Source organism: Sturnira hondurensis, unplaced genomic scaffold (assembly GCF_014824575.4).
Source record: "Sturnira hondurensis isolate 20B ecotype Veracruz unplaced genomic scaffold, ASM1482457v3 Scaffold0003874, whole genome shotgun sequence".
Lineage (NCBI taxonomy): Eukaryota > Metazoa > Chordata > Mammalia > Chiroptera > Phyllostomidae > Sturnira > Sturnira hondurensis.
The window spans coordinates 5,704,043-5,731,837 of NW_028076505.1; the positions used below are offsets into that span (position 1 = coordinate 5,704,043).

The 27,795-nt window shown below is 36.8% G+C and overlaps 1 protein-coding gene across 1 annotated transcript in view; it reads left to right on the plus strand.

Annotated features, from left to right (window-relative positions):
- MACROD2 (mono-ADP ribosylhydrolase 2) overlaps positions 1-25,397 on the plus strand; it is a 580,549-nt gene extending 555,152 nt beyond the window's left edge. Inside the window, exons 9-11 of the mRNA XM_037043076.1 lie at positions 12,178-12,255; positions 16,788-16,853; positions 23,579-25,397. Coding sequence (XP_036898971.1) covers positions 12,178-12,255; positions 16,788-16,846 — 137 coding nt within the window. The 3' untranslated portion in view covers positions 16,847-16,853; positions 23,579-25,397. The remainder of the gene's footprint in view (positions 1-12,177; positions 12,256-16,787; positions 16,854-23,578) is intronic.
- Positions 25,398-27,795: the final 2,398 nt, after the last annotated feature.

Here is a 27,795-nt window from a genome sequence, read left to right on the forward strand (position 1 = left end):
TATATATATGTATGTATATATGATCAGTTAAGTCCTAGGATGTTGTTCTGTGCCACAATATCCTTGTTATTTTGTTTGGAAGATCTATTCATTTTTGACAGTGGGGTGTTAATATCCCCTAGTGTAAACATGTTGCTGAAGTCCTCCAAGATTTTCCTTATATATTTGGGTACTCCTATGTTGGGTGCATATATGTTCATAATGTTTATGTCTTTTTGATGGAGTCTTCTCCTGAGTATTCTGAAGTGTCCTCTGTGTCTCTTTTTATGGCCTTTGTTTTGGAGTCTATTTTGTCTGATATATAAGTATTGCTACCCAAGCTCTTTTTCCTGTCCATTTGCTTGGAATATGTTTTTTCCAACCCTTCACTTTCGGTCTGTGTAGGTCTTTTGTTCTGAAGCGGGTCTTTTGTAAGCATGATATGTGTGGGTCATGTTCTGTTATCCACTCAGCCACTCTATGTCTTTTGATTGGAGCATTTACTCCATTAACATTTAAGATTATTATTGATAGGTACTTATTCATTTTCTTCCTTTGTACCTGTGTTCCACTCTCTTTCTCTCACTCTTTTTCTTCCTCTTCTTATATCAGTCCCTTTAGCATGTCTTACAGTGCTGGTCTGGTGGAGGTGTATTCCTTCAGCCTTCTTTTGTCTGGGAAAATCCTCCATTCACCTCCCATTTTAATTGAGAGCCTTTCTGGGTAGAGTAGTCTTGGTTCTAGGCCTTTGTTTTTCATTACTTACAATATTCCTTGCCATTTCCTTTTATCTTGCAGTGTTTCTGTTGAGAAATCAGCTGCCAGCCTTATCAGAGCTCCTTTATATATTACTTCTTATTTCTCCCTTGCTGCTATTAAGATTCTCTCTTTGTCTTTAAAACTTAGCATTTTAATTATGATGTGCTTTGGAGTAGGCCTCTTTGGATTCATCTTGATTGGGACCCTCTGTGCTTCCTGAACTTGTGTGATTTTTTCCCCTCTTTAGATTTGGGAAATTTCTGGTCATTTTTTTCAAACAGACTTTCTATCCTTTGCTCCTTTTCTTCTCCTTCTGGTATTACTATGATTCAAATGTGGCATTTCAGGTTGTCTTGCAGTTCCCTTAAGCTATCTTCATATTTTTTTATTCTTTTATTGTGCAGCTGCTCTACCTGGGTATTTCTTTCTACCATGTCTTCCATCTCACTAATTCAGTCCTCTGCTTCTTGTAGACTGCTCATGTATTCCTTCTAGAGTATATTTTTATTTCAGATATTGTATTCTTCATTTCTTCTTGGTTCTTGTTTATAGTTTCTATTTTTTTCATACTATTGTAGTTTCTGCTCAGTTCCTTGTAGTTGTCAGTGAGTTTCTTGAGCACCTTTGTAATCATTCTTTTGAATTCTACATCTGATATCTTTCCTCCATTTTATGTGACTCTTTTTGTTTNTTCTCCTTCTGGTATTACTATGATTCAAATGTGGCATTTCAGGTTGTCTTGCAGTTCCCTTAAGCTATCTTCATATTTTTTTATTCTTTTATTGTGCAGCTGCTCTACCTGGGTATTTCTTTCTACCATGTCTTCCATCTCACTAATTCAGTCCTCTGCTTCTTGTAGACTGCTCATGTATTCCTTCTAGAGTATATTTTTATTTCAGATATTGTATTCTTCATTTCTTCTTGGTTCTTGTTTATAGTTTCTATTTTTTTCATACTGTTGTAGATTCTGCTCAGTTCCTTGTAGTTGTCAGTGAGTTCCTTGAGCACCTTTGTAATCATTCTTTTGAATTCTACATCTGATAGCTTGCCTCCATTTTATGTGACTCTTTTTGTTTGTTTCTGTGATTCTGGATGTTCTGCTTTACCAACCGTCTTCATAGTGTGAACTCTGTGGTAGGAATTCTGTGGGACTCGGTGCTGCAGCCTCTTTTCTCTCCTTGTCTGGATGCTCTAGGGTTGCCCTTTCTTCTGGTTGAGTGGGCTCTCTTATTGTACTGGGGCTTTGCCTGTTGGTGGCCCCTTTGTTGGTGGGTTCTCTGCTCCAGCAGGTTAATTGGTATTCACAGCTCCCACTTTGTTTTGTTTGCTTTTCAAAGCGAAATTTGTCTCAGCTGTTAGAGTTTGCCTTCCGACTTCTTTCTGAATCTGTCTCTGTTTTTTTCGCAATTCTTATTGTCTTACACTTGGGAAAAAAGCTTTGTGCTGACTTTAAACCTGAAAAGTGGGTTTTGCTGGTCTTCCTGTATACTGCAGGACAAGAGGGGCTGGGCTCCATTTTCTTCCTTTCGTATGGTTCCACAAGGATGGGGACTCAGTCTAGGCTACAGTAATCACAGGTGGCCAGTTTCCAGCCCAGGCCCTCAGTCCACTGTGCAGCCAGCACTGTCCACTCTGAGTATATGTGCCAGGCAGGTACCTATAATCCATCTCATTGTGAAACCCTTTGAGTGGGAGCAAGTCCAACCTCTCCTCCTCCCTGTTTGTTGGCCTGGGTATGCACACGTGCGCAAAATCCTTCAGGGGTACTCAGTTTCCCTCTTGAAAGAAGTCTCTCAGGGCACTGCTACCTCTCCAAGCCCTTGCCACCCTCTTTGATCAATCTGAGAGGTGACTTCAGTAGGAGCAAATTGCACCCCCACTCCTCCCATGCTTGCCCAGCCACCATGCATGCCATGTCCTTGCACAGTGGCTGAGCTCCTCTTTTGAGGGAGGTTCCCTTGGATGCAGCAGCTGTTCCTAACACATGCCCAACTTTCCAAACAGACCAACTTTCTGACCAGTCCTGAGTCTATCCTGGTTATAGCCAGTAATGGCCCATCTTTTCTCCCACATCCAGGTGTCACCCGGCTCCCCAATTTCTTTGGTACTGTCCCAGCCAATGACCACCACTCCAGCCAGGATACACCACTGACAGTGTGTCTTTTTATCCCCTCAAGTCACTTACTGCCTTTTTATCCCCTCAATGATTTTACACATCCAGGTCTCTCCTGGCACATGTCTATGACTTCCCTGCTCTGGAAAGGGAGTGAACCACTGAGCTGCAATCACTAACCCAGCTCTCCTCCAAAGTTCCTGTGACTGCTGTGGTCTCCAGGGCAAGGCCCAGGGATCACCTCTTCAGCCTACAAAATCTCCTTGCTGCCCATTTTTATGCATCCTCTGAAACCTTTGGTTTCCAAACTTCATATCAGCTGGGATTCTGTTGACCCTGTTCTTCAGATCAGCTATGTATCCCAGTTGGGTACTCAAGCAAGTAGATTCAGTTTCCTCCTACCTTGCCACCATCTTTTCTATTTACCATCTATAGTTCTAAAGATAATTTAGGTCATGTAAAAATTAACACATTTATTCAAATGTGTTAAAATTAGGTACCAATCAATTTCATGATTTATAGCTATAATTGATATTGTTACCTAACTAAAGTGGGGGTCTGGCTGCCTGCCACTACCAACAGGCAAATTCCAGAGGCAGAGCTTGATGAGAAAGGAAAAAGATTTTCAGTGTTGCACAATCTGGGTGAATGGCACTCTTGTTTCAAAAGCTCATTACCTCTGGAAACCCAGAAGAAAGCCCACCCCTCAGCCAGGCCAAAACCAAAGGCAGCATTCACAATTCCTTTTCCTATTCCAAGTACCATCCTTTGAGAGCTGCAGGCAGCTGCTGAGCCATTATCCAGGTGGTTTACTTGTTTCTGGTTGCTGTCCAGCTTCAGGCTCCTTCCTCAGCATGGTGTGTAGGGCCAGTGCAACCAATGGCCACATGGCTTCAGGGCCACAAGTTCCTACAAATGCACTGGCCAGTATGTTCACCAGGTAGGCAAGATAGTGTCCCTTTCTTCCCTTGGGATTAAATCAGTTTTAGGTATAAGAGGGGCCAGGTGCTTCCTCAACAAGCCCAAACTTCCATGTATTCTGGGAGGATCCAATTCCTCCTTTTCTTCAGGCTAGACTGACAAATTTCATACAGCACCTCCCCCTGGTGCCATTTCAATCTCTAGGGTGCATGTGCCTGCCTTTCCCCAGTCCCACCCCCAATCATGTACCAGAAGGAAGTGGGAGGACTTTTCCCCTTATCCAATTGACTCACTAACCTTGCACATGCTCAGTGTAATGCTTCCTCTTCCCACCATCTTGCCCAGGGGTGGAGGATTTGTCACCAGAAGCAGGACAGGCCTGCTCTGAGGTGGAGGGTTCACAAAGCACTAACTGGGTTACCTGGATAGTGCAGTCTTGACTACTGCCTCCAGTGGTTCACCATCCCCTCCTGCATTCCCTCCTTTCTCCCCATGGTCTGGCCAGGTTATTGGTATCACTATGGAACAAAATTAAGAAGCAATTAAAATGTATTATCAAGTATTTTAGCTCTGCCCAAATATTGTTACATAACAAACCATCTTCAATCTCTGGACCTTAGAACATCACCTATTCTTTTGATCATGGATATGAGGGTCAACCACATCCTCTGGGCCAGGAAAGGCTGTAAGTTGAGTTCAGGTTTCATCCTCCTTGGATCAACTGTTCCATAAAGAATGTTCTTCTTGGGGTGAAGGGCAGAAGTTCAAAAGGACAAGCCTCAACTCTAAAAATTCATTTTAATGTTCTGTTTAACTAACTTCTGCTAATATCCTATTGACCAAAGTAAATTCCATGGACAAGCCAATGTCAAGGGACAATGTAGCGGACTCCTATAAGGATAGAAGATAGGAAGAGAACATTGCTGGACAATTACCTAATTCATTACATTAATAGCAAAGTTGGAACATAGATATGGCAAAAGTTTTGAAGATGGTTCAAGAATTCTTCTTTAAGTCAACACCACTTTAATGCAACGCAATTAAATCCAGACAGGCCTGCTGTCTATAGTGGTCATGACACCTATAAAACTCACATTCTGATAAATAATTGTTTGTAATTCTGTTTGTTGCATGGAATTTATTGTCAATTCAAATCAGAAAAGAAAAACTTGAAGTTCCTCTAACATCTCTCCATGTTTATGTAATTAAAAATCCGGTTAATTGCATTCCATATGCATCTTCCTACCTTTTCTTTTTTTGTTTTCTCTTCAAAGATTTTATTTGCTTTTTCAGAGAGAGGAGAAGGGAGGGACAATGTGAGGGAGAGAAATATCAGTGTGTGGTTGCCTCTCACACACTCTTCACTGGGGACATGGCCTGCAACCCAGGCATGTGCCCTGGCTGGAAATTGAACCGGTGACCTTTGGTTCACAGGCTGTTTTTCCATGCAGCCTGCGGCTGAGCCACACCAGCCAAGGCAGTAACTTTTCCTTGTGAGAAGACCTGCTTAATTTATTACATTTTATGTAATGAAACTGATTTACAAAAGAATACCGTAATCAAGATTTTGAGAACAGTTATAGTTGGTAAATTAAAATGAGAATAGTACTGAATGTCCCAGACTCTATTTCAGTATCTTTTTTTAACCTCCTGCTGAGAACCCTAAAAGGCACCTCTTGTTTGTGTTTCAAGCAGCAGCAATCAAAATGGGAGGAGGGACAGGCAAACTGAAATGAATAAGCTGTAGAGGCAATTTTTGTTTTGATCAGATTCTATTATCTAGGTGAAATGGACTCATTTCTCTGAGGCACTTAGTTGCATTCTCAGCAGGGGAGAAACCATTAAGATAATACTAGTTCCATACATGTCAGGGTAACAAATGTCTGTCACTCTTCTTTCTCTTTCCCAAAACACCACAGACACACACACAGATACCCCCATACACACATTTTTACATGCATACATGCAAGCACATTCACATTCACATAAGTATGCCACTACATGCACCTATAGTCATTTATTCATACCATATATACACACATATATGCATGCATCATGCACTCTCATAATATTAAATAAATGAATACTGTCTACCAGATATACTTAGAGAGTCTTTGAAGGGAGATCTAACAAACTATGCCTCACTCTGCTCCTAAAATATAGCAATGTTCAAAGAGCTACAACCTTGATTTCTGCTTTTTTCTCTCTATTACAGATCTCAAACCTGCCATTGCATCCCCTACTAATCTGTTCCAATGTGGTGGTGCAACCTGAGAGTTGTCATATGACTATATTTAGTTATAAAATAATTAAGTTGAAAAAATAAAACTTAGGAGAGCAACATATTTACTACTTTCTGATTTGCCTTTCAGGTTATACTTTCTTCAACTTCTTCCTTCCTCTCTCACCCAGCTCTTAAAAGTATTTTGTATGCTGCTTCATTTTCATTGAGCATTGTTTAATTGACTAACATGCTGACTATTACATAGAAAGTTTACTTCAATGTCAAGGAAATTCTTCCATAGTAATATCACCAAGGTTATTACCATTGGTTATAATGATTTTGAAAGCAATTTCCTGGAAGAATCAGCCACAAGTACTTCTAGATCCTACCGTTACAAAAACACAAACCTGAGGAGAAAGTGTTAGATCAATTAATTTTCATTCTGCAGTTATCATTTCTTACAACAATAACAATAATGTTACATGTTAAGTAGTTCTGACTGTTTCCTAGACAGACAAAAAGTTAGAACATTTTATAGTCATTTTAATAGTGAAAAAGGCGCGGCTTTTAAATGCTATAAGATTTGGCAAAAATAATTCAGAACATTAAGTGACCAACCAAGATGTCCTCTTTTGTGACATATCTGTGTCTTTTTTGTGTGTGTTGGGTTTCCTGTGTTTTCTATGTTATTTTGCATATTGATTTTTTAATGTATTAGTACAAAGTCCTTTGTAAATGACCTATATTGTTAATGTAGGCTTACACTGCTTATTTTGCACATTCTTACTGGTGTTTTGATAAACTAATGATGCTGATTAATGTCTTCCAGATTTCTAGGCTTTCCCTAATGGTTAGTGCTTTGCAATGTGAAGGCCTTTTTTCTGTTACCTTTCACAGTTTTATAATCTATTCAGAATTTATTTGGGGTGTGGCGAAAACTATTCCTTCAGGGTAGGTCTATTGATTACCAATTTCACTTTTTTCCCTGAAAATGTTTTATTTTAAATTAAAACTTGAAAGAATTTTTGCACCTAACAAAAATTTAATTTGTGTTAGACACAAAATTTATATTCGATATTTTTCTCTTTTGGCACTTTCAAGATGCCATTGCATTGTCTCTGGCTTCTATCATTTTTGTTGAGAAGTCATCTATTGGTACTATTGTCACTATTTTTGAAATTAATGGATTTTTGCAAACTAAATAATTTTATATTTTTAAACCTTGATTTTCAGCCATTTTACATAGATCAACTTCAGTGAAGTATGCTCTATATTAATCTTGCTTGTGGATCATAAAACTTTTTTTAAAATTTTATTTATTTATCTTTAGAAGATAAGGGAAGGAGAGAAGGAGAAAAACATCAATGTATGATTGCCTCTCATGAGTCCCCTGCTGGAAACTGGCCTGCAACCCAGGCATGTGCCCTGACTGGGAATCGAACCATGATCCTTTGGTTCACAGGCTCACACTCAATTCACTGAGCTACACCAGCCAGGGCGGGTCATAAAACTTCTTAAACATGATTTGACATCTTCTAGTAATTTGGGAAAAATTATCAGCCATTATATTTTAAAATACTGATTTTGCTAGATTATGTATGGCTTAGACCTTATCTTATATATTTAGTAAATCCTTTTAGTCTTTTTTAAAACTGTACTTTATTGTTTATTTTTCTTTTAACCTAACTTTCAGTTTACTAATTCTTTCTTTGACTGTGTCTAATTGCTGCCAAATCCACCTATTAAATTTTTAACTTCAATTAGTTTATATTTTTTGCTTTTAAAATGTACATCTGACTTTTTTAATAGTTCCCATTTATCTGACCAACTTCTTTGCCATGAAAATTTTTTATTTTGGCATTTAATTCTTAAACACATTAATCATTTTAAGTTGTATCTTGTATCTGTAATATCTGGATCTCTGCTATGTCTTTATTATCTTATAGTCTTGATTTTAAGTGATTCATTCTGATTCTTTTGAACTGCTAGGCAATTTTTTTAATGCAGGACACTACACTCTGTGTAAAATGTTGTACTGCTAACTTGAGGCTCTGGGTAATTTGACATTTTCCCAGGAAGGATTTATTTTTGCTTTTGAAAATCAGGTAAGACAGAGCAGAGAAATGTAACATATTAGGAACAGAGTTGATTAGAAGTTGGACTTCAGTTTTTTTCTTTGTTTGTGGAGGGGTTTTTTTTCTTTTGTATTTTTTGTTTTTGTTTCGAAGTTGATCAGAGACCTTTATTCTGATCCTCATTATTCATTAAGCAACCTACACAAAACATTTTCTTTATCTCTGCCCCATGCAGCAGCAGCAGCTGCATCCAGGCCTAAAATAGAAGGCACAAATAGTAGAAGACCTTGTAGAAAAAAAGCCAGCAGATAAGATTTCTGCTCATCCTGGCTTAGGTAAAGGTAGAACAGGAAAGTGTATAAGAACAATATTTCAAAGATTCTGTTGTTCAAAGCTGAGACTGGCAAGAGAGAAGCTAGCTAAAAGATACACAACTGCTAAGCTCAACAATCTGAAGAAACCAAGCTGATGAACTTCACTTTTTTTGAAGAGCTGGTCTTTTTAAAGTTCACCTTTGACCCCACAGTCTAACCCTTCAAGAGACTCCACAGAAAACTCAAAGTACTTATCAGGTTGCCTTTTTCTTGGTGGGCCTTGACCTTAAGTTTTGCCCCTCCCTACTGTCCCACCCCTCCTAATCTCTTAAGATTTCTGGAGGTTCTGATCAACTTCTTGGAACATGTGGAGTGTCACACTATTTTGTGCCTCTTCAAGAGTGTGCTGTATTGATGACTCTCTGGTGCCTTAACATCTTGTCTTATATAACCTTTCCAGTGTTTCTAGCTATTCTTGGTAAGAGGGTTAGGCTACATCATAGTAGTCTACTTTAGGCAGAACTTCCTTTCCCAATGTGATTTTAATTTGTGTTTTCTTCATTATTAACAAAGTAAGTCATGTATTCACATGACTACAGGCCATTTTTATTTATTTTTTTTAACGAACAATTATTAAATTTCTTGCTCAATTTTCTATAAGATTCTTGATCTTTTTCATTTCTATTTTTATATTTATTTATTAAAGATATTAACATTTTGTCTATGATAAAAGGTATAAATATTTTTCTCAATTTGTAACCTCTCTTATTTCATTTTATTTTAAAAAATATTTATTTATTTTTAGAGAGGGAATAAGTAAATAAATAAATATTTATTTTTAGAGAGGGGAAGGGAGGGAGAAGGAGAGGGAAGCATCAATGTGTGGTTGCCTCTCAAGTACTCCCTACTGGGGACAAGCACACAACCCCGGCATGTGCCCTGACTGGGAATCAAACCAAGTGACCCTTTGGTTCTCAGGCTGGCACTCAATCCACTGTGCCACACCACCCAGGGCAACCTTTCTTTTTTTAAACATTGCTTATTGTATTTTTTTCATCCAAAATTTATTATGTTTAGATAACACTAAATAGTTCTATTTTTTTGGGGGGGGGGTTATTCTGTGTTTTGAAGGAAAATTAGCAAAGATTATCTTCTTTCAGGCTTAGAGAAATCCATTGATGTTTTCCACTATAATTATGTCTTTAAGAAATAGGTTGATGACTAATTGAAACAATGTCTCTTTCTAGCATTGGTAGAGTGAGAAAGGATCTGATAGAGTGTTAAGTCCAGTTGGAACTTTCAAGTCTTCTTTTCCCTTCTTCATCCACAGGAACTAACAAAAAGAACTCATGGACACAATTATTTCATGTTGTTCTGGAAGGGCTTGGGAGCCAATGAGTCTCTTTTTTTTCCTTCCTGTGCTATCCTTTTCCTAACTTCTCTCATATTATCAGTGTCACTTCTATATTGATAACTTTCGAATATGTATACATTTAATGCATTTTTTTCCTCAGCACTGAGTGCAAACACCTGTTTGGCATTTCCACTAAAATGACCCAGCACTTCAGACTTCAAATCTAAAATGACTTTCTTCATCTTCCTCAAATCTGCTTGTTTTATATGTCTTCAAGTACTGTCAGCTCTATCATCCATCTACCCAGGCTCAGAGATTGATCAACTCTGAGTTATGCTTCTTGATTTTCAGTAAATCATTACAAGAGTGAAAGTTCTATCTTTGCACATATTTTCCTTTGAAGAAATTATAAACCATATCCTTTCCATCCTTGCTTCATTCTTACCCAAAAGCACATGAAATTAAATATACTGCAGGCTCAGTAATACTCATGTAATAAAAATAAATTTAATCTTCTGCTTAAAAAATTACAGAAATAACTAAATAAAATTATAGATTTCCCAGCACATTATCTGTATGTGTATTTGTATTTTAAAAATATATTGTATTGATTATGCTATCACAGTTGTCCCATTCCCCCTGTTCATTCCCCTCCACCCTGCACAACCCCTCCCACCTGCATTCCCCCCTTTAGTTCATGTCCATGGATGACTGTACATGAGCATTCCCCCTGTCTATTTTCTACCTACCATTTGTGCTTCTTATTCTCTATAACTTTTCCCCTTCTCCCACCTTCCCACTCCACTGCTGATTACCCTTCTTGTGATCTCCAATTTTATGATTCTGTTCCTATTCTAGTTGTTTGCTTACTTTGTTTTTATTTTTTAGGTTCAGTTGTTAATAGCTGTGAGTTTGTTGTCATTTTACTGTTTATATTTCTCATCTTCTTTTTCTTAGATAGGTCCTTTTAACATTTCATGTAATAAGGGCTGGGTGATGATAAACTCCTTTAACTTGACTTTATCTAGGAAGCACTTTATCTGCCCTTCTATTCTAAATAATAGCTTTGCTGAATAGAGTAAACTTAGATGAAGGTCCTTGCCTTTCATGACTTGTAATACTTCTTTCCAGCTCCTTCCTGCCTACAAGGTTTCTTTTGAGAAATCAGCTCATAGTCTTATTGGGAACTCCTTTGTAGGTAATGCTCTCCTTTCCTCTTTCTGCTTTTAAGATTCTCTTCTTATCTTTAATCTTGGGTAACAATGATGATGTTCCTTGGTGTGTTTCTTCTTGAATCCAATTTTATTTTTTGGACTCTCTGAGCTTCCTGGACTTCCTGAAAGTCTATTTCCTTTGCCACATTGGTGAAGTTCTCCTTCATTATTTGTTCAAATAAGTTTTCAATTTCTTGCTCCTCCTCGTCTCCCTCTGGTACCCCTATAATTTGGATGCTGGAGCATTTAAAGTTGTCCTGGAGGTTCCTAAGCCTCTTTTCATTTTTTTTGAATTATTGTTTCTTCATTCTGTTCTGACTGAATGTTTCTTTCTTTCTTCTGTTCCAAATTGTTGATTTGAGTCCCAGTTTCCTTCCTTTCACTATTGGTTCACTGTACATTTTCTTTTATTTCATTTTTCATAGCCTTAACCTTTTCCTCTATTTTGTGACCATATTCAACCAATTCTGTGAGTATCCTGATTTTCAAATGCTCTGGTTCTCCAAGTTGTGAAAACATAATAGCTACTTAACTAAGAAAAAGAGCATATTAACTACCAGGAAAGTTTCTCACAATAAAAAATTCCTTTACTCCTACATGTAAGAATGTAACATAGTTTCAGTCAGAGTGATGGATGACACGCCTTCCAAAACCATGCAAATAGACAACAATCACAATGGAAATTAACTAAAGACTGGGTTCTCAGCAGTCCCAAATGGCAGCATCTGAGAAATTTCCTAGAGAAGCAACTAAGCCATTCACTTGTAGGGGAAAAAAAGAAAAAGACTCATGGCCAGGAAAATGAATGTTTCTGCTTTGCTTTCAGGTGTGCCTAAGGCAAAGTAGGTTTTCTTTTTTCCTCTCTCTTCAAAGGTTAAGCTGCATAAACTCACACATATACAAATTTTCCTAAATTTAAATTATAGGTTGTTCTGATTAAACCAAGTTTCCCTGCTTTCATGCTACCAGATTTCTAATTTAAAAAATTGTGTATATATGTATATATGTGATTATCTCACAAATTAGAAAATATTCAAGATGTCAGCACTAAGGTATCCCAGCAACTCAAACTACTATTTCCTCCTTTAACTTTTTCTTCAAAAGAAATTGAATCCCAGGAGTATTTTTAAATTTAAGAGAGCAATGGAGGGTGACAGAACAATTGGCCATCAGACTGTTCTAATTTTCTATTAATCAAGGGACTATCTTCTTTCACTCTTCCAGATCAAGGTGAGGACACACCTAGAGCTTCTGTGAAAAGCAAAGGCTCCTGTGACACAGAAAGCTCCACAAGTCCGGATGGTAAGTTCTAAATACTCTGAGCTCATGCAGCCTACAAATCTGGTCCATTTTCCTTGTGTAACCTAGGATTAAGAGAGCCATTTATTCTATGAATTCGCATATTCAGTTAGACCAAGGTCAAGTTCAAAAAAATTTTCTACTGGGAAATAATAAAATTGTCAGCCTTTTTTAAACACTGACTCTAGCTCAGTTTAAAAACAAGAATATGCTTCAGTTTATTCATATCTCACAAAAATGAGGCCACACTGGGCAATTCTGAGGCTAATATAGACTGCATGAAGTCTAGCTGGTGAACGTTACAGAAATATCACTCACTTCTGAAAAAAAGTGCTTGTTCAGCTTTAACCTCAACCACACTCTGGAGCCTTGGCTTGAAGTTAGGCTAAGGTTGTTCCAGTACCTTTATCACTTTACCTCACTGCATCGCATCAGATGTCTTGGCCCTAAAAACTCTCTGAGTCTTTAAAAGCACCATAGAAATGTATTTATGTTTTTTTTTATTCACATCTCATTTTGAAAGTGTTTGAAGATTCTGAGCCTCAGGAATACACTCATACCTTGACTCCTGCTAGAAACCCTTTGAAATGTCATTGCTTGCATTGAAAAAAAAACTACTATTTGAACATACCTGATTTAATAAATATTTAATTGCCACTGCCCCCACAGAGTTTAGGAGAACCAGAATTGATCAGTGATCAATTGTACATATATATCTTGCTGTTTGAGTTGTTTTAGCAAAAAAAAAAAAATGGGGGGCAGCAAATTAATTTGAGTGGATAATGACCCTGGGGAAACAAAAACAGCTGCTGGTTTGTTTTTTGGTGGTTTTACATAGAGTTTTCTATAGTATTGGGTATGCCCTCTGCTATAGGCCCTTTTACATGAACTATTTTTTTTTACTCATGGGCAAACATCATCTAAGAGAATAATGCTTTTAAATACCAGAGTAATTCATTAAAAGCTACCACACATTAGTCACACTCAGTTGAACAAAACTTGTTCAGCCTCATTTTGCCTCCATAGATACAATTCCTAATGAATTTTTACAAAGAATGTTCTGAAGAAGACCAACCCCATACAATGCTTATTGAATATAAAGGAAATAAGTGTGAGTAATACTAAATCCTTATTTGGAGATTCACCATGCATATTACGCAGGCTTTCAGAAGTCTCAACTATAAAGAAATGTATCAACATTGTTTTGCCCTGGCTGGTGTAGCTCAGTGGATTGAGCCGTGGCCTTGAGCTGAAGGGTCCCTGGTCAGGGCACATGCCTCAGTTGCGGGCCATGTCCCCAGCTGGGGGTGTGCAAGAGGCAACCAATTAATTTATCTCTCACACATTGATGTTTCTCTCCCTCTCTTCCCTTCTCTCTCAGAATAAATAAATACATTATTTTAAAGCATAGTTTAAAGTTACTTTTTCTAAATGTATTTGATCATGGAATGCTTTGTGTAGTAACATTGGATAGTAGGTTTTAAAATTAGTGACCATTGAGTTAGAGGAAGAAACAGAAAACTAATGCTCTACTACACTTTATTCTGCATGCTTCCATGCTGAGATGGATACACTTACAATAACTTTGAAGAGCACGATTAAAAGTAGATGTACTGACGGGCCTGCGAACCAGACGATCTCGGTTCGATTCCCAGTCAGGGCACATGCCTGGGTTGCAGGCCGGTTCCTTGCAGGCTAACTACCAGCAGGGGATGCACAAAAGGCAACCATACATTGATGTTTCTCTCCCTTTCTCCTTCCCCTCTAAAGATAAATAAATAAAATCTTAAAAAAAAAGTAGATGTACTGAGCTTTGGGAGCTCAGAGAGTCCCAAAGAAGGTGGACCCAAGGAGGAACACACCAAGGCACATCATAATTACATTACCCAAAATTACAATGAAGGACAGAATTCTAGAAGCAGCAAGAGATAAGGGGACAGTCACTTACAAAGGAATTCCCATCAGACAGTCAGCTGATTTCTCAAAAGGGACCTAACAGGCAAGAAGGGGCCGGAAAGAAGTATTCCAACTCATGAAATCCAAAGACCTACAGCTAAGATTGCTCTATCCAGCAAAGCTTTAATTTAGAATGGAAGGGTACATAAAGTGCTTCTCAGATAAGGTTAAGTCCAAGGAGTTCATCATCACCAAGCCCTCATAATATGAAATGTTAAAGGGACTTATCTAAGAAAAAGAAGATGAAAAATATGAACAGTGAAAGGACAGCAAACTCTCAGTTATTGACAACCACACCTAAAACAAAAGCAAACTAACAGGACAGCTAGATCAGGAGTGGAACCATAGAAATGGAGACCACATGGAGGGTTAGCAACAGGGGAGTGGGAGGAAGAGAAGGGGGCAGAAGGTACAGAGAAAAAGTAGCACAGATGGTAGGTAGAAAATAGAGAGGGGGGAGGGCAAGGATAGTATGGGAAATGTAGACGCTAAAGAACTTGTGACACATGGACATGAACTAAAAGGGGGGAATGGGGGGAGGGGTGTTTAGGGTGGAGAGGAATGAAGAGGAGAAAATGGGACAACTTGTAATGGCATAATCAATAAAAAATATTTTTAAAATAAAATAAAAATAAGTAAATAAAATCTTTTAAAAATGAAAAAAGTACATGTACAAAGAGAGACCAAAATAAACCCAGAGTTTATTTTTAAAATGTGTATTCATTCTTACATTTTTTAACTTGTCACCTTCAAAGTACTTTCCATTTGAAGGAACACACCTACTGAGATGTTTTTCAGACTGCTCAAAACAGTTTTTGAACTTGTCAATTTTGATGCCTTTTAGTGCTTCTGTTGTTTTTTGTTTCACCTCTTCCACATCAGCAACACTTTCCCTTTGAGGACTTTTTCATTTGGGGAAAGAAAGAAAAGTCACTTTAGGCAAAATTTGGTGAATAGGGTGAAGGCATGGGTGTCATGCTGTTTTTGGTCAAAAACTGCTGAATACTCAGTGTGGTATGTGCTGGTGCACTCGGAAATGACCCATCATGAAATGGGCAAGCATGTTAAAAGAATTTTCAAAAAAAAAATCACTGAAGCCAAACACAGCCTCTCACAAAAACACGAGCTGGTACACTGATACAGAAGGGTTTCTAGAACACTCACCTAGTGGGAAAAGCCTGTACTACAAGGGGCCTACCCTTCAGAAGATAATTCTGTTTTTTTGGCAGTCCCCATTCACATTATTCTTCCTATATAAGCAGAATTTTCTACTTCATATCTGACCAGTTTATACCTGAGTTTAGAATGAGCTCACACATCAGTAGAATCCCAGGCTAGTATGCAGATGTAACCCAAAAGGCTGGCTTTTGAAACCCTCCTCCTTGAGAAAGAGTTGGGTAGGATGTCATTCATTAAAGAGTGAAAATCAGCATCTGCCACTATTTTACCTCAGTCAAGCTTTCATTTTCAAGAAAAGTTAGTTGGGTTGTTGATTTCATGCAAATAAAGGCTACCCAAATAAGAAAACACAAGGATTCCTCATTCAAAGCTTATAAAAGTATTATCTTTTATCACTTGTGTTTGGCCAACTAAAGGCAGCAAGGAAGTGGGAAATTTTATAGTTAACAAAAAGGAAGGCTCAAAGCATCCTCTGACTGAGTTTCTTGGCATGGGGAAGAGAGTTTGGACTAAATAGAAATGGGGCATTTTAGGGACTGACTCTGGCCTGGTTTGTCCTGTGTTGAAAGCATGAGTCAAAATATAGGGAACCTGGCAGTCACTGCCCGGTCTGAGCTAATTTTTGCAGATGTTGTAGTTTCATTGCCCAGGCTGGTTCCTGCAGAATTTTTAAGTAAGAATTCTATTGTTATATATGCTCTAGCCATTGTCCATTTGTATATCATTTCTCAGTTAATAATATGGGCTTTGATGCTTTAAAAATATCACTCTAATTAAATCAATGGCCCTTGAAATTTCCAACAGCAGAGCTATGCCTGTTATTGGCTATTTTTGAACACTGGCAGTAATGATGCATTGTATTTGTATGCAAATGTTCACATAGAACAATACAAAGTAAATTATTATTACTTTGTGATCTGGTTAGGTGTTTTCCTTTTCTATTTCATGGAGCCCATTGGCACTGCACACATTGAAATTTATAAGTTTTGTTCTGAATTTCAAAATTGAAAACATAGCAAAATAAAGGGGCCTATTGACATAGTCTTTTCAAGGGGAGCTAAGCAGGCCAATGATCTCTTTTGCTTTGTTTTCTCTTCATATTTTTCATATATCTATTAAGGCCTTTGAATTTACCTAAGGATATACCCAAAATGTCAACCCCAATATCTGAACTGACAACTTAATTTCTACAATTCAGTAAAGAGGTAATTCTACCCTCCCCATTCTTTTCCAATAAATATCTACAAGAATTGTCCCCAAAATCATAAATTAATGAAAATTAACTGAAAAGTAGTATAAGAAAGAAAATCAAATTTAACATCTCAGAGACCATTTTAATGTGTTTAAGACATTTGGTTTTAATAAATATTTAACCCTTGTGTTTTCCTTTCTGGTTACAGTTGAAATGAATAGTCAGGTTGACAGTGTAAATGACCCAACAGAGAGTCAGCAAGATTAACTAAGAGGTAAGTTGCTGCTGTAGTGGGGTTTTCAATGGACTCAAATGGTCAGAGGAGCTGTTTGTAAATGGTGTCTTGGATTGCCCTCCACTCTACCAATTCCCACAGCATGCATTATACTAAACTTTAAAAATCTTTATACCAAATAACAGAGTGTAGTTAGGAAGGATTACCACAGACCCTTGACAACTTTAAAAGAAAAAGAAAAGCCACAGCATATTCAAATCATTCAGTACTTTGGTCTTCTAAGCTTTGACAACAAAGGAAAAAATGGTTTTTGATCCATCTCACCACCTGGTCTCCTAGAGTGATTAAATTATTTCAGCAACCCCAAGCTGATTCTGAAGTATTGCTATTCTAGAATTTACCTGCTGAGTTGTTTTAGGATATCTATTTAAGCATATTAACTAAATCTTTGCCCTGGAGAATGTGTAAAGGCCCTTGAGTGTATTGGGGCAGAAAGAGGCCTGTCTTATATCCTAATCTCTCACACCACTACCTGTGGACCTGTATGTCTGCACATAGGTTGGTTGAGTCAAATGAGCCTCAGGGAACTCCCAAAGTAAATAAAAATCTGGGCCAGACCATATTTAGAAGTTTTTCCAGACCAACATGCTGAATCTCTTAGCAGAGACTGAAGTATGTCTAGAATGATTAGTGGTCTGTAACTCTTTTCCATATCTTGAGGGCTGGTGAGAAGAATTAGAGGAAAGAAGTCAGGCTTGCTATTCCAATTCCTCGCTTAAAATATTTAGCTGTAAAAACATCGTACGGAATAAATGAATTGTGGGTTGTCTAATATGAGACGCAAATGTGTTGTACTGTTGCCTCCCAGCTCCTCCCTGCACTCCCTGTATCTTCTCGGTAGGTTCTGCACTCCCCCAGAAGGACATGCTGCTCCAGACTCCGGAGCTCCTGCATCGCAGCCGAATGAAGTTGGAGAATGTGTGAAAACACACATCTGTCCTTCCCATCATGATCCTGAACATTGTTTAAAATTGAATATAATAGAATTTGCATAACGAATGCATAACATAAGACTGCTAAAATAAGCACATGCAAACATGGTCTTATAATCATTTCTTCTTTTTATTGTTAACCTCATTCTTGTATTTTAAGTATCCTACTAAGCTACAAAAATGATTTGGTAGAGAAATTCCTGTAAAAAGTAGTGAAATGAGAGTAAACCTGAAAAATTTAAATAAAGTTCTTCAGTGTAGCCTTACCTTTTGTCCTTTTGTTGGGACAAACAGTAGGCTTCTTGTCCAGATTTTTTCTTATGGACACNTTTCAATTCCTCGCTTAAAATATTTAGCTGTAAAAACATCGTATGGAATAAATGAATTGTGGGTTGTCTAATATGAGACGCAAATGTGTTGTACTGTTGCCTCCCAGCTCCTCCCTGCACTCCCTGTATCTTCTCGGTAGGTTCTGCACTCCCCCAGAAGGACATGCTGCTCCAGACTCCGGAGCTCCTGCATCGCAGCCGAATGAAGTTGGAGAATGTGTGAAAACACACATCTGTCCTTCCCATCATGATCCTGAACATTGTTTAAAATTGAATATAATAGAATTTGCATAATGAATGCATAACATAAGACTGCTAAAATAAGCACATGCAAACATGGTCTTATAATCATTTCTTCTTTTTATTGTTAACCTCATCCTACTAAGTATCCTACTAAGCTGCAAAAATGATTTGGTAGAGAAATTCCTGTAAAAAGTAGTGAAATGAGGGTAAACCTGAAAAATTTAAAAAAAGTTCTTCAGTGTAGCCTTACCTTTTGTCCTTTTGTTGGGACAAACAGTAGGCTTCTTGTCCAGATTTTTTCTTATGGACACTATTATACCCAGATACAGTACCAGGACAAATCTGTCTTTCTTGGTAAATGTCAAAATATTTTTCTGGACCATAAACTATAATTTACACCTTTACCCAAATGAGTAAGTTGTCCAAACTTGAAGTTCAAAATTAGTTCATGGAAATTCAATTCCAGTCCCATAAAAAAATTTTTGATGATACCAAAATGCTCCTCAGACAATACTGAAGTTTTGTACACCATTGTCACAAAGGACGGTGTGACCCGAGGAACTTCACTGATACTCACAGAGATACTTACACAGTTGTGCTTGGAGAGGTTATCTGGTAGTTTGACAGGAAAAAAGAGCCTAACCTTTAGTTCCGTGTGTCATACCTTCACAGAAATTAAAGAACTGCAGTGAAACTAAGTTAGAATTATAAAGGTCAAAGACAAAATGCTTTGTGTTTACAATTTAACATTGTAAAAAATCAGGGATATCATAAATAACACTGGAATAGATTAATGAATCTATAGAATATTTGAAAATATATAATTTTTAAATAAGTATTTGAGGGCATATAAAGATAGCTATGGAACTAGAGAAGTATGGAGAAATATGGCAGGCAGACTGTGGCTTCCACATTGGGCATTAAGAGGCCTTGTATTGGGCTGGCCAAAAAATTCATTTGATTTTTTCCGTAAGATGACTCTAGTAGCACTTAATTGTACTTAAATTCATTAAAAACAATTTTGTTAGATTGTATTGTGACAGTTGTCATATCAGTGTGCATTTGAAAAAACTTATCAAAACTGGTGAATTTTTGCACAGCTATTTTAATATTGAAAATGGAAGAACATAAGCAACATTTTCAGCATATTGTGTTTTATTATTTCATGAAAGGCAAAAACACAACTGAAATGCAAAAAAAGATTTATGCAGCATATGGAGAAGGTACTATGACAGATTTAATGTGTCCAAAGCGGTTTGTGAAGTTTCCTGCTGGAGATTTCTCACTGGATGATGCTGCACAATCAGGTAGACTAGTTAAAATTCATAACAATCAAATCAAGACATGAATTATAAATGATCAACATTATCCCACGTAGGAGATAGCCAACATACTCAAAATATCCAAATCAATAAAATCATTAACAACAATGAAAAACAGGTATTTTATTTTATAGAAAAAACTTAAATGGACTTTTAGGCCAACCCAGTAACTTCCACTTTTGCTTACTCAGAATGCTTGCTCCCAGAATCTAGCCGCCTTGAATGAAGCTCTGGCTCTTCTACCCAATGACGATGGCCACATGAAAAGGAACTGAAAGGTCTTCTTCTTTGATGTTCTGGCCCTAGGAGATACTACCTGGAGCAGACGAACTGCCCAGCTGAGGCCAGGCCAAATTATAAAATCATGAGAAGTAATAAATAATTGATCGTTTTAGCCACTGAGTTTTGGAATGTCACGTAGCAATAGGTAACCGAAGCAGTGAGGGTAATGCAGAACCCCTCCCAATACAAATGCTTATAAATTAGAGATAAACTATAACAAAAATATTTTAAAGTGCAAAGCTCAACGGACACAAAAGCAAATGTACCAGAAGTAAAGAGGAACGTGAAAGGCAAAACAATAATCTGGTGCACTGAAGGTGCAGAATCTCTAAGGGCTACAGATTGGTCATTGATGCAGAGATAGGCTCTATGCCTAGGGATTGGGTTCTAATGCCCACCTGTGACCTTGAGCCACTCAGCATAACAAATAGGAACTGATACCTGTACATATATAAATCTGGGACTCCCAGATCAAGAAATTAACAGGGAGACTGGTGTCTGTTCAGGATGCTGCCTGAAGAAAGAAAAAGGTTCCCGTAATAAGTAGAAAACAAAAATATACCATGAGTTTGAAACAAATTTATGCCACCCAATATTATCCAGTAATTGGCAAACAGAAGTTAATTTAATAGTTGATTATAGATTAGCCTTATCCCTGGTGCAGGTAGCAAATGGAAATGTGAAACTACTACTTGGAATTCCTATGGCAGAAAAAAATTTCTCAAGATAAATTCATAATTTTAAGATATAAAATACACAAGGAAATGATCCATCAAAAATGGGAGTGAGTGGGTAAAATTATGAGACAACTAGTACTATCAGAACTTGAGTAGAAAAATTTGAAGATATTATAAAATAAATATACATATAAATGACAGATAAAAACAGACCTAAAAAAGAAAAGAGCAACACTATGAAAAAATAAAATTAATTTAGAAAAAGTGTGGAAATATATAGTACATAAAAAACACAGGAAGAAATATGAAGGATAAGAGAATATTGTATTTTTCCAAAAACGTGCACCCACGTTTTTGGCCCAAACTTTCAGAAAAAAAAAACCTTTCATTTTAATTTTTTAATTAAATTTATGTATTTATTTATATTTAGATACTTGTTTTTGTATTATAAAGGAATTTTAACATTTATTTTTAATATATTATGGCACAGGAAGTTTTATGAAACAATCATAAAACACAAAAACAAATAAAAGGTATTTCAGGCTCTACCCATGTATAATGTGTACCCTTCTTTTTCCCTCAAAAATTTGGGCAAAAAGTGTGCATTATATATGGCAAAATACAGTATTTTGTTTCATGTTCAATAGTCATTCTAAAAGGAGAGAGTGGATTGTCAATACTTGAAAGATAATGACTGAGAATTTATGAGAATTGATAATGATCATAAATTTTAAGTTAAAGGAAGAACAATAAGTCACAGGACTTATATTTAAAGTAAATTCACATGTAGGCACTAAATAATGCCAAAGAGAAAAATTTTAAGGAATTTAAGAGAAAGGGGAGTTAACCTAGAAATAAGTCAGTATTGCCCAGAGAGCAGGCTTCCCAACATGAATTTACGTCAGAAGACAATGAAATAGTTGTGAGTTTTTAAAACATGGATCAAAATAATTGTCAATATAGTCCTAGACTAGCTGTATTATCATTTAAGAAAGCGATACTTGCTATTTTCAGGGGGGATAATTTGCTGCTTACTTTCTTTAAAAGCACCTAAAAGTACAGTAGTAAAAAGAAAATTGAGCCCAGAGGAAAGAATAGGATGCAGGAAACAATTGTGAGCCAAGAAAAATGATAAGCACAAAGGCAAATTAAAATGTATATTGACTATAAATTTATAATAATAATAGGTGTGTGGTTCAAAACAGGGTAAAGCAAAATTACTGTTTATGTACATCTTATAAAACACAAAGTTATCACCATATGCTTTTCATTATTATGTGCATGTTTATAAATATATCTATTTAAAAGTATAAAAACATGCAACTTATTGATTCATATCAATATCAGGATTTGGTAATCTCTGCTAAGGAAGATAAATAGTTTTAATTTATTTATAAATTACATTAATTAATCTATAAAATTTTAAGTTATCTGTAATGTTTTATTTTTTAAGTAAAACAAAAATTACAAGAGAATTTGAAAAATATTGACACATTAAATCTGTATAATAGATCTATTCTAGTATGTTATTTTATTGTCTAACTTTCTTCATGTTTACAATTTTCATTGCTAAAATTAAAACATATGGTTATACAAATATGTAGGGAAGATATAGAAAAAAATCTTGTAGGAAAATACTCCATAATATTTACTACAGAATTTATTCTTAATGGGAGGGTTATGCAGGATTCTTACTTCCTTTGTCTACTTGAGAATATTTTAAATATTGTCTACAGTCGGTACAGTATTGCTTTTACATACACCTAAAAACTTCAAAGGTATTTTTTAAAAAGATTCATAGGATATCAGAGTAAAAAGTTAGCTCAGAGGACATCTGCTCCAATTTTTCTTGAAGAAATGTAGAAATTTATGTTGCTAGAAATCAGATCAATTGTTGATCTCAGGACAAGTGGGGTTAATGACTGGGAAGAGAACTTTCTAGGGCAATGGGAATGTTTTCTGTTTTGATAGTGGTGTGAATTAAATGTATGCATTTTTAAAACAGACTAAAACATGTTTAAGATCTATGCATTTCCCTATATATGGGTTACACCTTATATTTAAAAACATAAAAATACAAAGGATATAGGCTTTTGTAAGGCATGGCATTTTCTTAGAGGTCTCTCAGGTGGAGAACACAGCAGATACTTAATAAGCAAGATCTCAAAAATGGTGGGATAACCATCATGTCTTTTGCAAATCAGCATTATACAAACTGTCATTATTATTATTCCTATGTTGATATCTGGAAACTAAAGTGTAGGAATGGTCCCACAAAGGGAGTGAACATCAGGTCAAGGTTAGATCTTTAAAATAATACTTTGAAGAGGTGTGTTAACCATACCCATCAACAAAGGCAACTTGTCAGAGTGGTATACATTTATTAAGCAGTGATTTATATGCTTTTTAAAGATACCATGTGCCAGCAATTACATCTTAGACATCCAAAGTTCTTTGATAATCAAATAAAATATTCCTAGGCTTATTTGAAGGGCAAGAAATGTAAACAGCTCTACAGTGGCCTCTGCTTATCTACAGTTTTCTGTTCCCAGTTTTGGTTATCTGCTGTCAACGGCAGTCCAAACATATTAAATGGAAATTCCAGATACTTTGAGAGACACCACATTCACGTAACTTTTATTACAGTCTACCTTTATAATTGTTCTATTTTGTTATTAGCTCCTGTTGTTACTCTCTTACTATGTGATAAATTAAACTTTATCATACATATGTGTGTACAGGATAAAACATAGTATATACATAGGATTGGGTACTATGTGGAGTCCCAGGCACATAGTCTGGGAACAAATTGTGCCACAGATAAGGGGCAACAACTGTATTTAAAATGAGAATCTTTACTAAGCCTGTGAAGATGGTTTATCCTTAGTCTAATAAGTGGTTTCTCCTTGTTTTTGGCAGGAGCACAAGGTGAAGCAAAGGAGCAAAGAAATGGAAGTCAAATGCCAGTCCTCAGCATTGCAGACTCTGATGGCCCTGGGGAAGAGCGGGAAGACAGTGGCCAGAGCTGTGGAGGAGGGTGGGGTGGGGGTAGGCAAGTCCCATGGAAGGACCAGAAATCCTTTGCTTTCATTTCGCCAACTGTATTTTATTCTGTTTACCTGCAGAAAAAATAAAACAAAAACCCTTTAATTTGGTGGGGCACCCACACTAACGCATCTTTCAGGCTCTATTCCTGTGATTTCTGTCGTTTCTCTCACAGCTTTGCCCCAGGGTCATGATTTAGCACTTGTGTGTAGCCTGGGCCCTGTCTGTTTTCTCAGTTATTTCACAAAGCTGGTCGAACAGCGGTTTCTTCAAAGAAAGAAAGGAAGATGATTGTCGCATAAGCTGCAGTATCAATAGCAGGAATCACCAAGCCCAATATCAGTGTAATCCACCGGCAAAATAAGCAGAATAGAAAATAGGCAAGACTCTCAAAATCACTTGGAAAAAAGGTCAGGATGGTTAACTGAAAATGATATTTTCTTCAGGGATTCCCGAAGTAGAGTTTACAGTTTCCAGTTTCCATGTGTTTAATGAGGAATACGGAGGCGGGGCTTTATTCAGAACAGAGCACAGAGGTGTACCAAGGATGGCAGCCCATTCTCGGATCTCTCCTTTCATCTGTAGGACAGCCGCGGTGTTCTTTGACCCTGACTTATATCTTAGCAGAGCTTTCTTGGTTTGTGAGGTCTTTACCAAGTGCTTCAGCACGGAGCCCCCAGTGAGCTGTGACTCCGTTACACCATTAAAAGGGATGGCACTTTTCCAGGTGTTTTAGCTAAGAGGGGGCTGCTATGTTTAGGATCCAAATATATGCTTGTGAAATTAAAAAAATTCCACTTGAAATCTCTCTTTATATATATGCTTTCAAAGAAGAACATTATCTTTACCCAAAGTTTGATGGCCCACGGAGCAGATTCTCACTTAAAATTAGAGGCCGTTAGGTCTTGTTTACAATTCTGGCTTCCTCGTTCCATTTAAATGTTGTGGTTTTCTTGTGCCAAGTCTAAGACTAATATAATAGCTGGCCCTTTCTTTCAGCAGATTATGACCTCTGAGGGGAGCAGCAGTACTAATGAGCCAAGATACCAGAAGTACACTGGGCACAGGGATGAAGGGCCAGGAAAAAGTCTGACATCACAAATGTCTGTCCTAGAGCTAACACAAGCAAAGACCTTATGGGGCAAGATGACTGCTTCCCACAGCCTCCCTGGATTCTAAGATCATTCTGTTTTTTTTTCCCCTGTGGAAACTGTTATCATTTCTTGCATATCTTCTTAAATTCGTCTTCCTTATAAAAGCTTTAGAATTGTAAGTTATTTATATATTTTTTTCTTAATAGAAGAATAAAATTAATAGATCAAATTGAGTATTTCTAAAATAAAAGGATGTCCTGCTTTCTAAATATTCCATGAAATTCTTCTGTTTTTACCTTTCCTATATTGGAGATTCAACTTTTTATCTTCCTGTGAATTTTGTGTTGGCCTTTCCGAACGTATTGCCCCTCTGCATGGCCCATCTGGTGTACTGACATCAACAGCAAGTTATATTTCTGCATATGAGATATGTTTTTTAACATTCCATTTTTAAAACTGCTCATCAACCTAGCAGCCATTCTATTTAAGTGACCTCATGATTTTGGAACATGGCCATTGCTCCTTCTGTCATTTATTCTACTGTCCTTCACTGCCACTAGACATTGCTTTCTAGGAAAAGAAAAGAAAAAGAAAAGGCTCATTTTAGATGATTGAAGAAATGATGCCATATTAATATAAATATTTTTATAGTTTATGTCATCTTTATAACTTAATTGAAAGTTGCTGTCATTTTTGTGAAGTACTTGACAAGTGCAATCTGCTAGGAGCACATTTTCCTGTGGCTCCCAAACATTAGTGCTACTCTTGCTCAGTAATACGTTACAGTTCAAAACACATGAGGGAGAAAAGAGGGGTAGAGATTTTTAATGGAAAAAGATGAAAGAGACCTAATGTCCCTGCTAGAAACAGTGGGACTGGAATTACTTTAGTCCTCGTTCTCCTCATCATCCAGAACAGCCATTTTATTCCTTCATTTTCAATGTGGGGGAGGGAGGAAGGAGTTCTCTGTCTGAAAACTGAAAAGGAAATAAGCTTTTTGTATAGGAAACTAAGAGAATGAGGAGTAACTATCATCAGTCCCACTCCTGGTTTGTTTAAATTTCAGTTGATGATTAAAGTGTGTTGTCATTTTTATTTTATTATAGTTTTTGACTGCTATTGGGCTATAAGATTTTATGCTTTAAAATAAATAATGGAGTTAATTTCCATTTTAATCATAAAATATTAAAAATCTAGTGTTGGGCCAGACTGAAGACCCCTCAACACAAGAAATCCATGGCACAGTGATACAGTGGAAAGTTGGAAAAGCTGATCAGTCTTCCAACACATGAATTCCATAGGTCAATTTCCAGCCACACTGCAGCCCAGCTATGTGGTGTGAGGGGTAACAGGGCAGCGGGGATGACCCCATGTCAGTCATGTTTGCATACACAAGACTGAAGTAGGCTTTCAACATAATAGTTCTAAATAAAAAGGTCCTGGTCATAGGAGAGACAAAGGGGCTTGTCCTCTAGCTGGTAACTATTCAGATGACAGGCAATTCTTTCATAGAAACTTACAAAGGAGGCATCTGAAACACTCTCTGTGAGACTGGGTCACATATTAGGCACCGCAGCTAATTGTAAATCTTTCTGTGAAACCCTAAAAAGCCTCTTTGTGAATTAACACAGTTCTGCTTGATGCACTTGATTTGAAATGACATTTCCCTGTATGTGGCGCATGTTGGCTTTGCTTTGAAAAATAACCAACTTAGCAGAATGTTTAATATATTTTCTTGGGGAATAGGGTTTTTATCATATGATTCATTAAGGATTTGCCTTACCCTGACATTTGTGATATAAAGAAAAATCAGAAAAACAAATGAATTTTCTTGATCGAGATATGTTTTTACTTCATGCAAATAAATGTAGTCTGTTGCTTGCCAGGAAAAATATGTCTTCTGATATCTGGTATAAACTGCTAAATAGAATAATACGTGCCTCCTATGTTAAACCAGCATTTAAATGCTGCACTGCTTCTAAATTCATTTCTTGCTTTTCATCTGTGCCATACACTAAGAAACTTAAACAACTGTTGCCTTTATACTATATTTGTTAGAGCAGAATACAAATAAAATTTGTTTGAGAGGATAAGGTGGAATTATCTGTGTGTTGTGAAATTTGTTTCTTAGTCATGAGAAATAGTAACTCAAAATGTTCATTTAATACTGGGCATTTTGTTGCAAATGTGTATTTAAAACTGCCCTGTTAAAATTGTTAGATCAACTTTAACTTATCAGTTTTCTTCCCTAACACTGGTTAATGTTTTGTCCATGTTTTTCAACTATAAACTATAAAGTAGTTTGAACAAACATCCCAGTGTATAACTTTTCTCTGAACACTAAATAACTAATCATCCTAGCAGCAGCCTTTGAGGGGCAAAATAGAATTTGTTCAGCTGAAGTCAGTGATTCTATAAACATCAGTCTATTCTTTTAACCCATTATTTATTACTGGAATTCTTTATGAGCACTTTTTAGGAGCCAACCCCTGGACTGGCTATGTGATCACCACAGGAATGATCTTCCCTAGTCTATTGTTGAAAGAATTATGATTGGCAATGGATCAACAAAAATCGCCATGGAAAAACTCAATGTTCTTTTGAAAATGGAAATCTGTATTCCATCAAATTTAATTGCCTCCATCTCCTATAGATGAAGCACTATCTGGTTTGTTGTTCTAGAAGGCAATAAAGAAAGTCAACCCTTCCATCCAAGGAAGGCAAAAATTTAATAGTTAAAAGAGAATAAGGTTTTTTCAACTGTTGTGCCAGAGGAGTATTTTCCAGTAGTAAACACAGTTTAATGAGGAAAAAACTGTAGGCAGGACAGTCTTACGCTGCAATGCTTCAGAGCGACAGTACTGAGAATTTGACATGATTCAAGCATGGCTAGATGCAGTTTTAATCTACATTCAATTTTTCATCTCTTTCCCTGTCACTCTTATGCTTCTCCTCCCAATACTTCTTCCTCTTTGACTTACTTCAACCCAAGGGTGA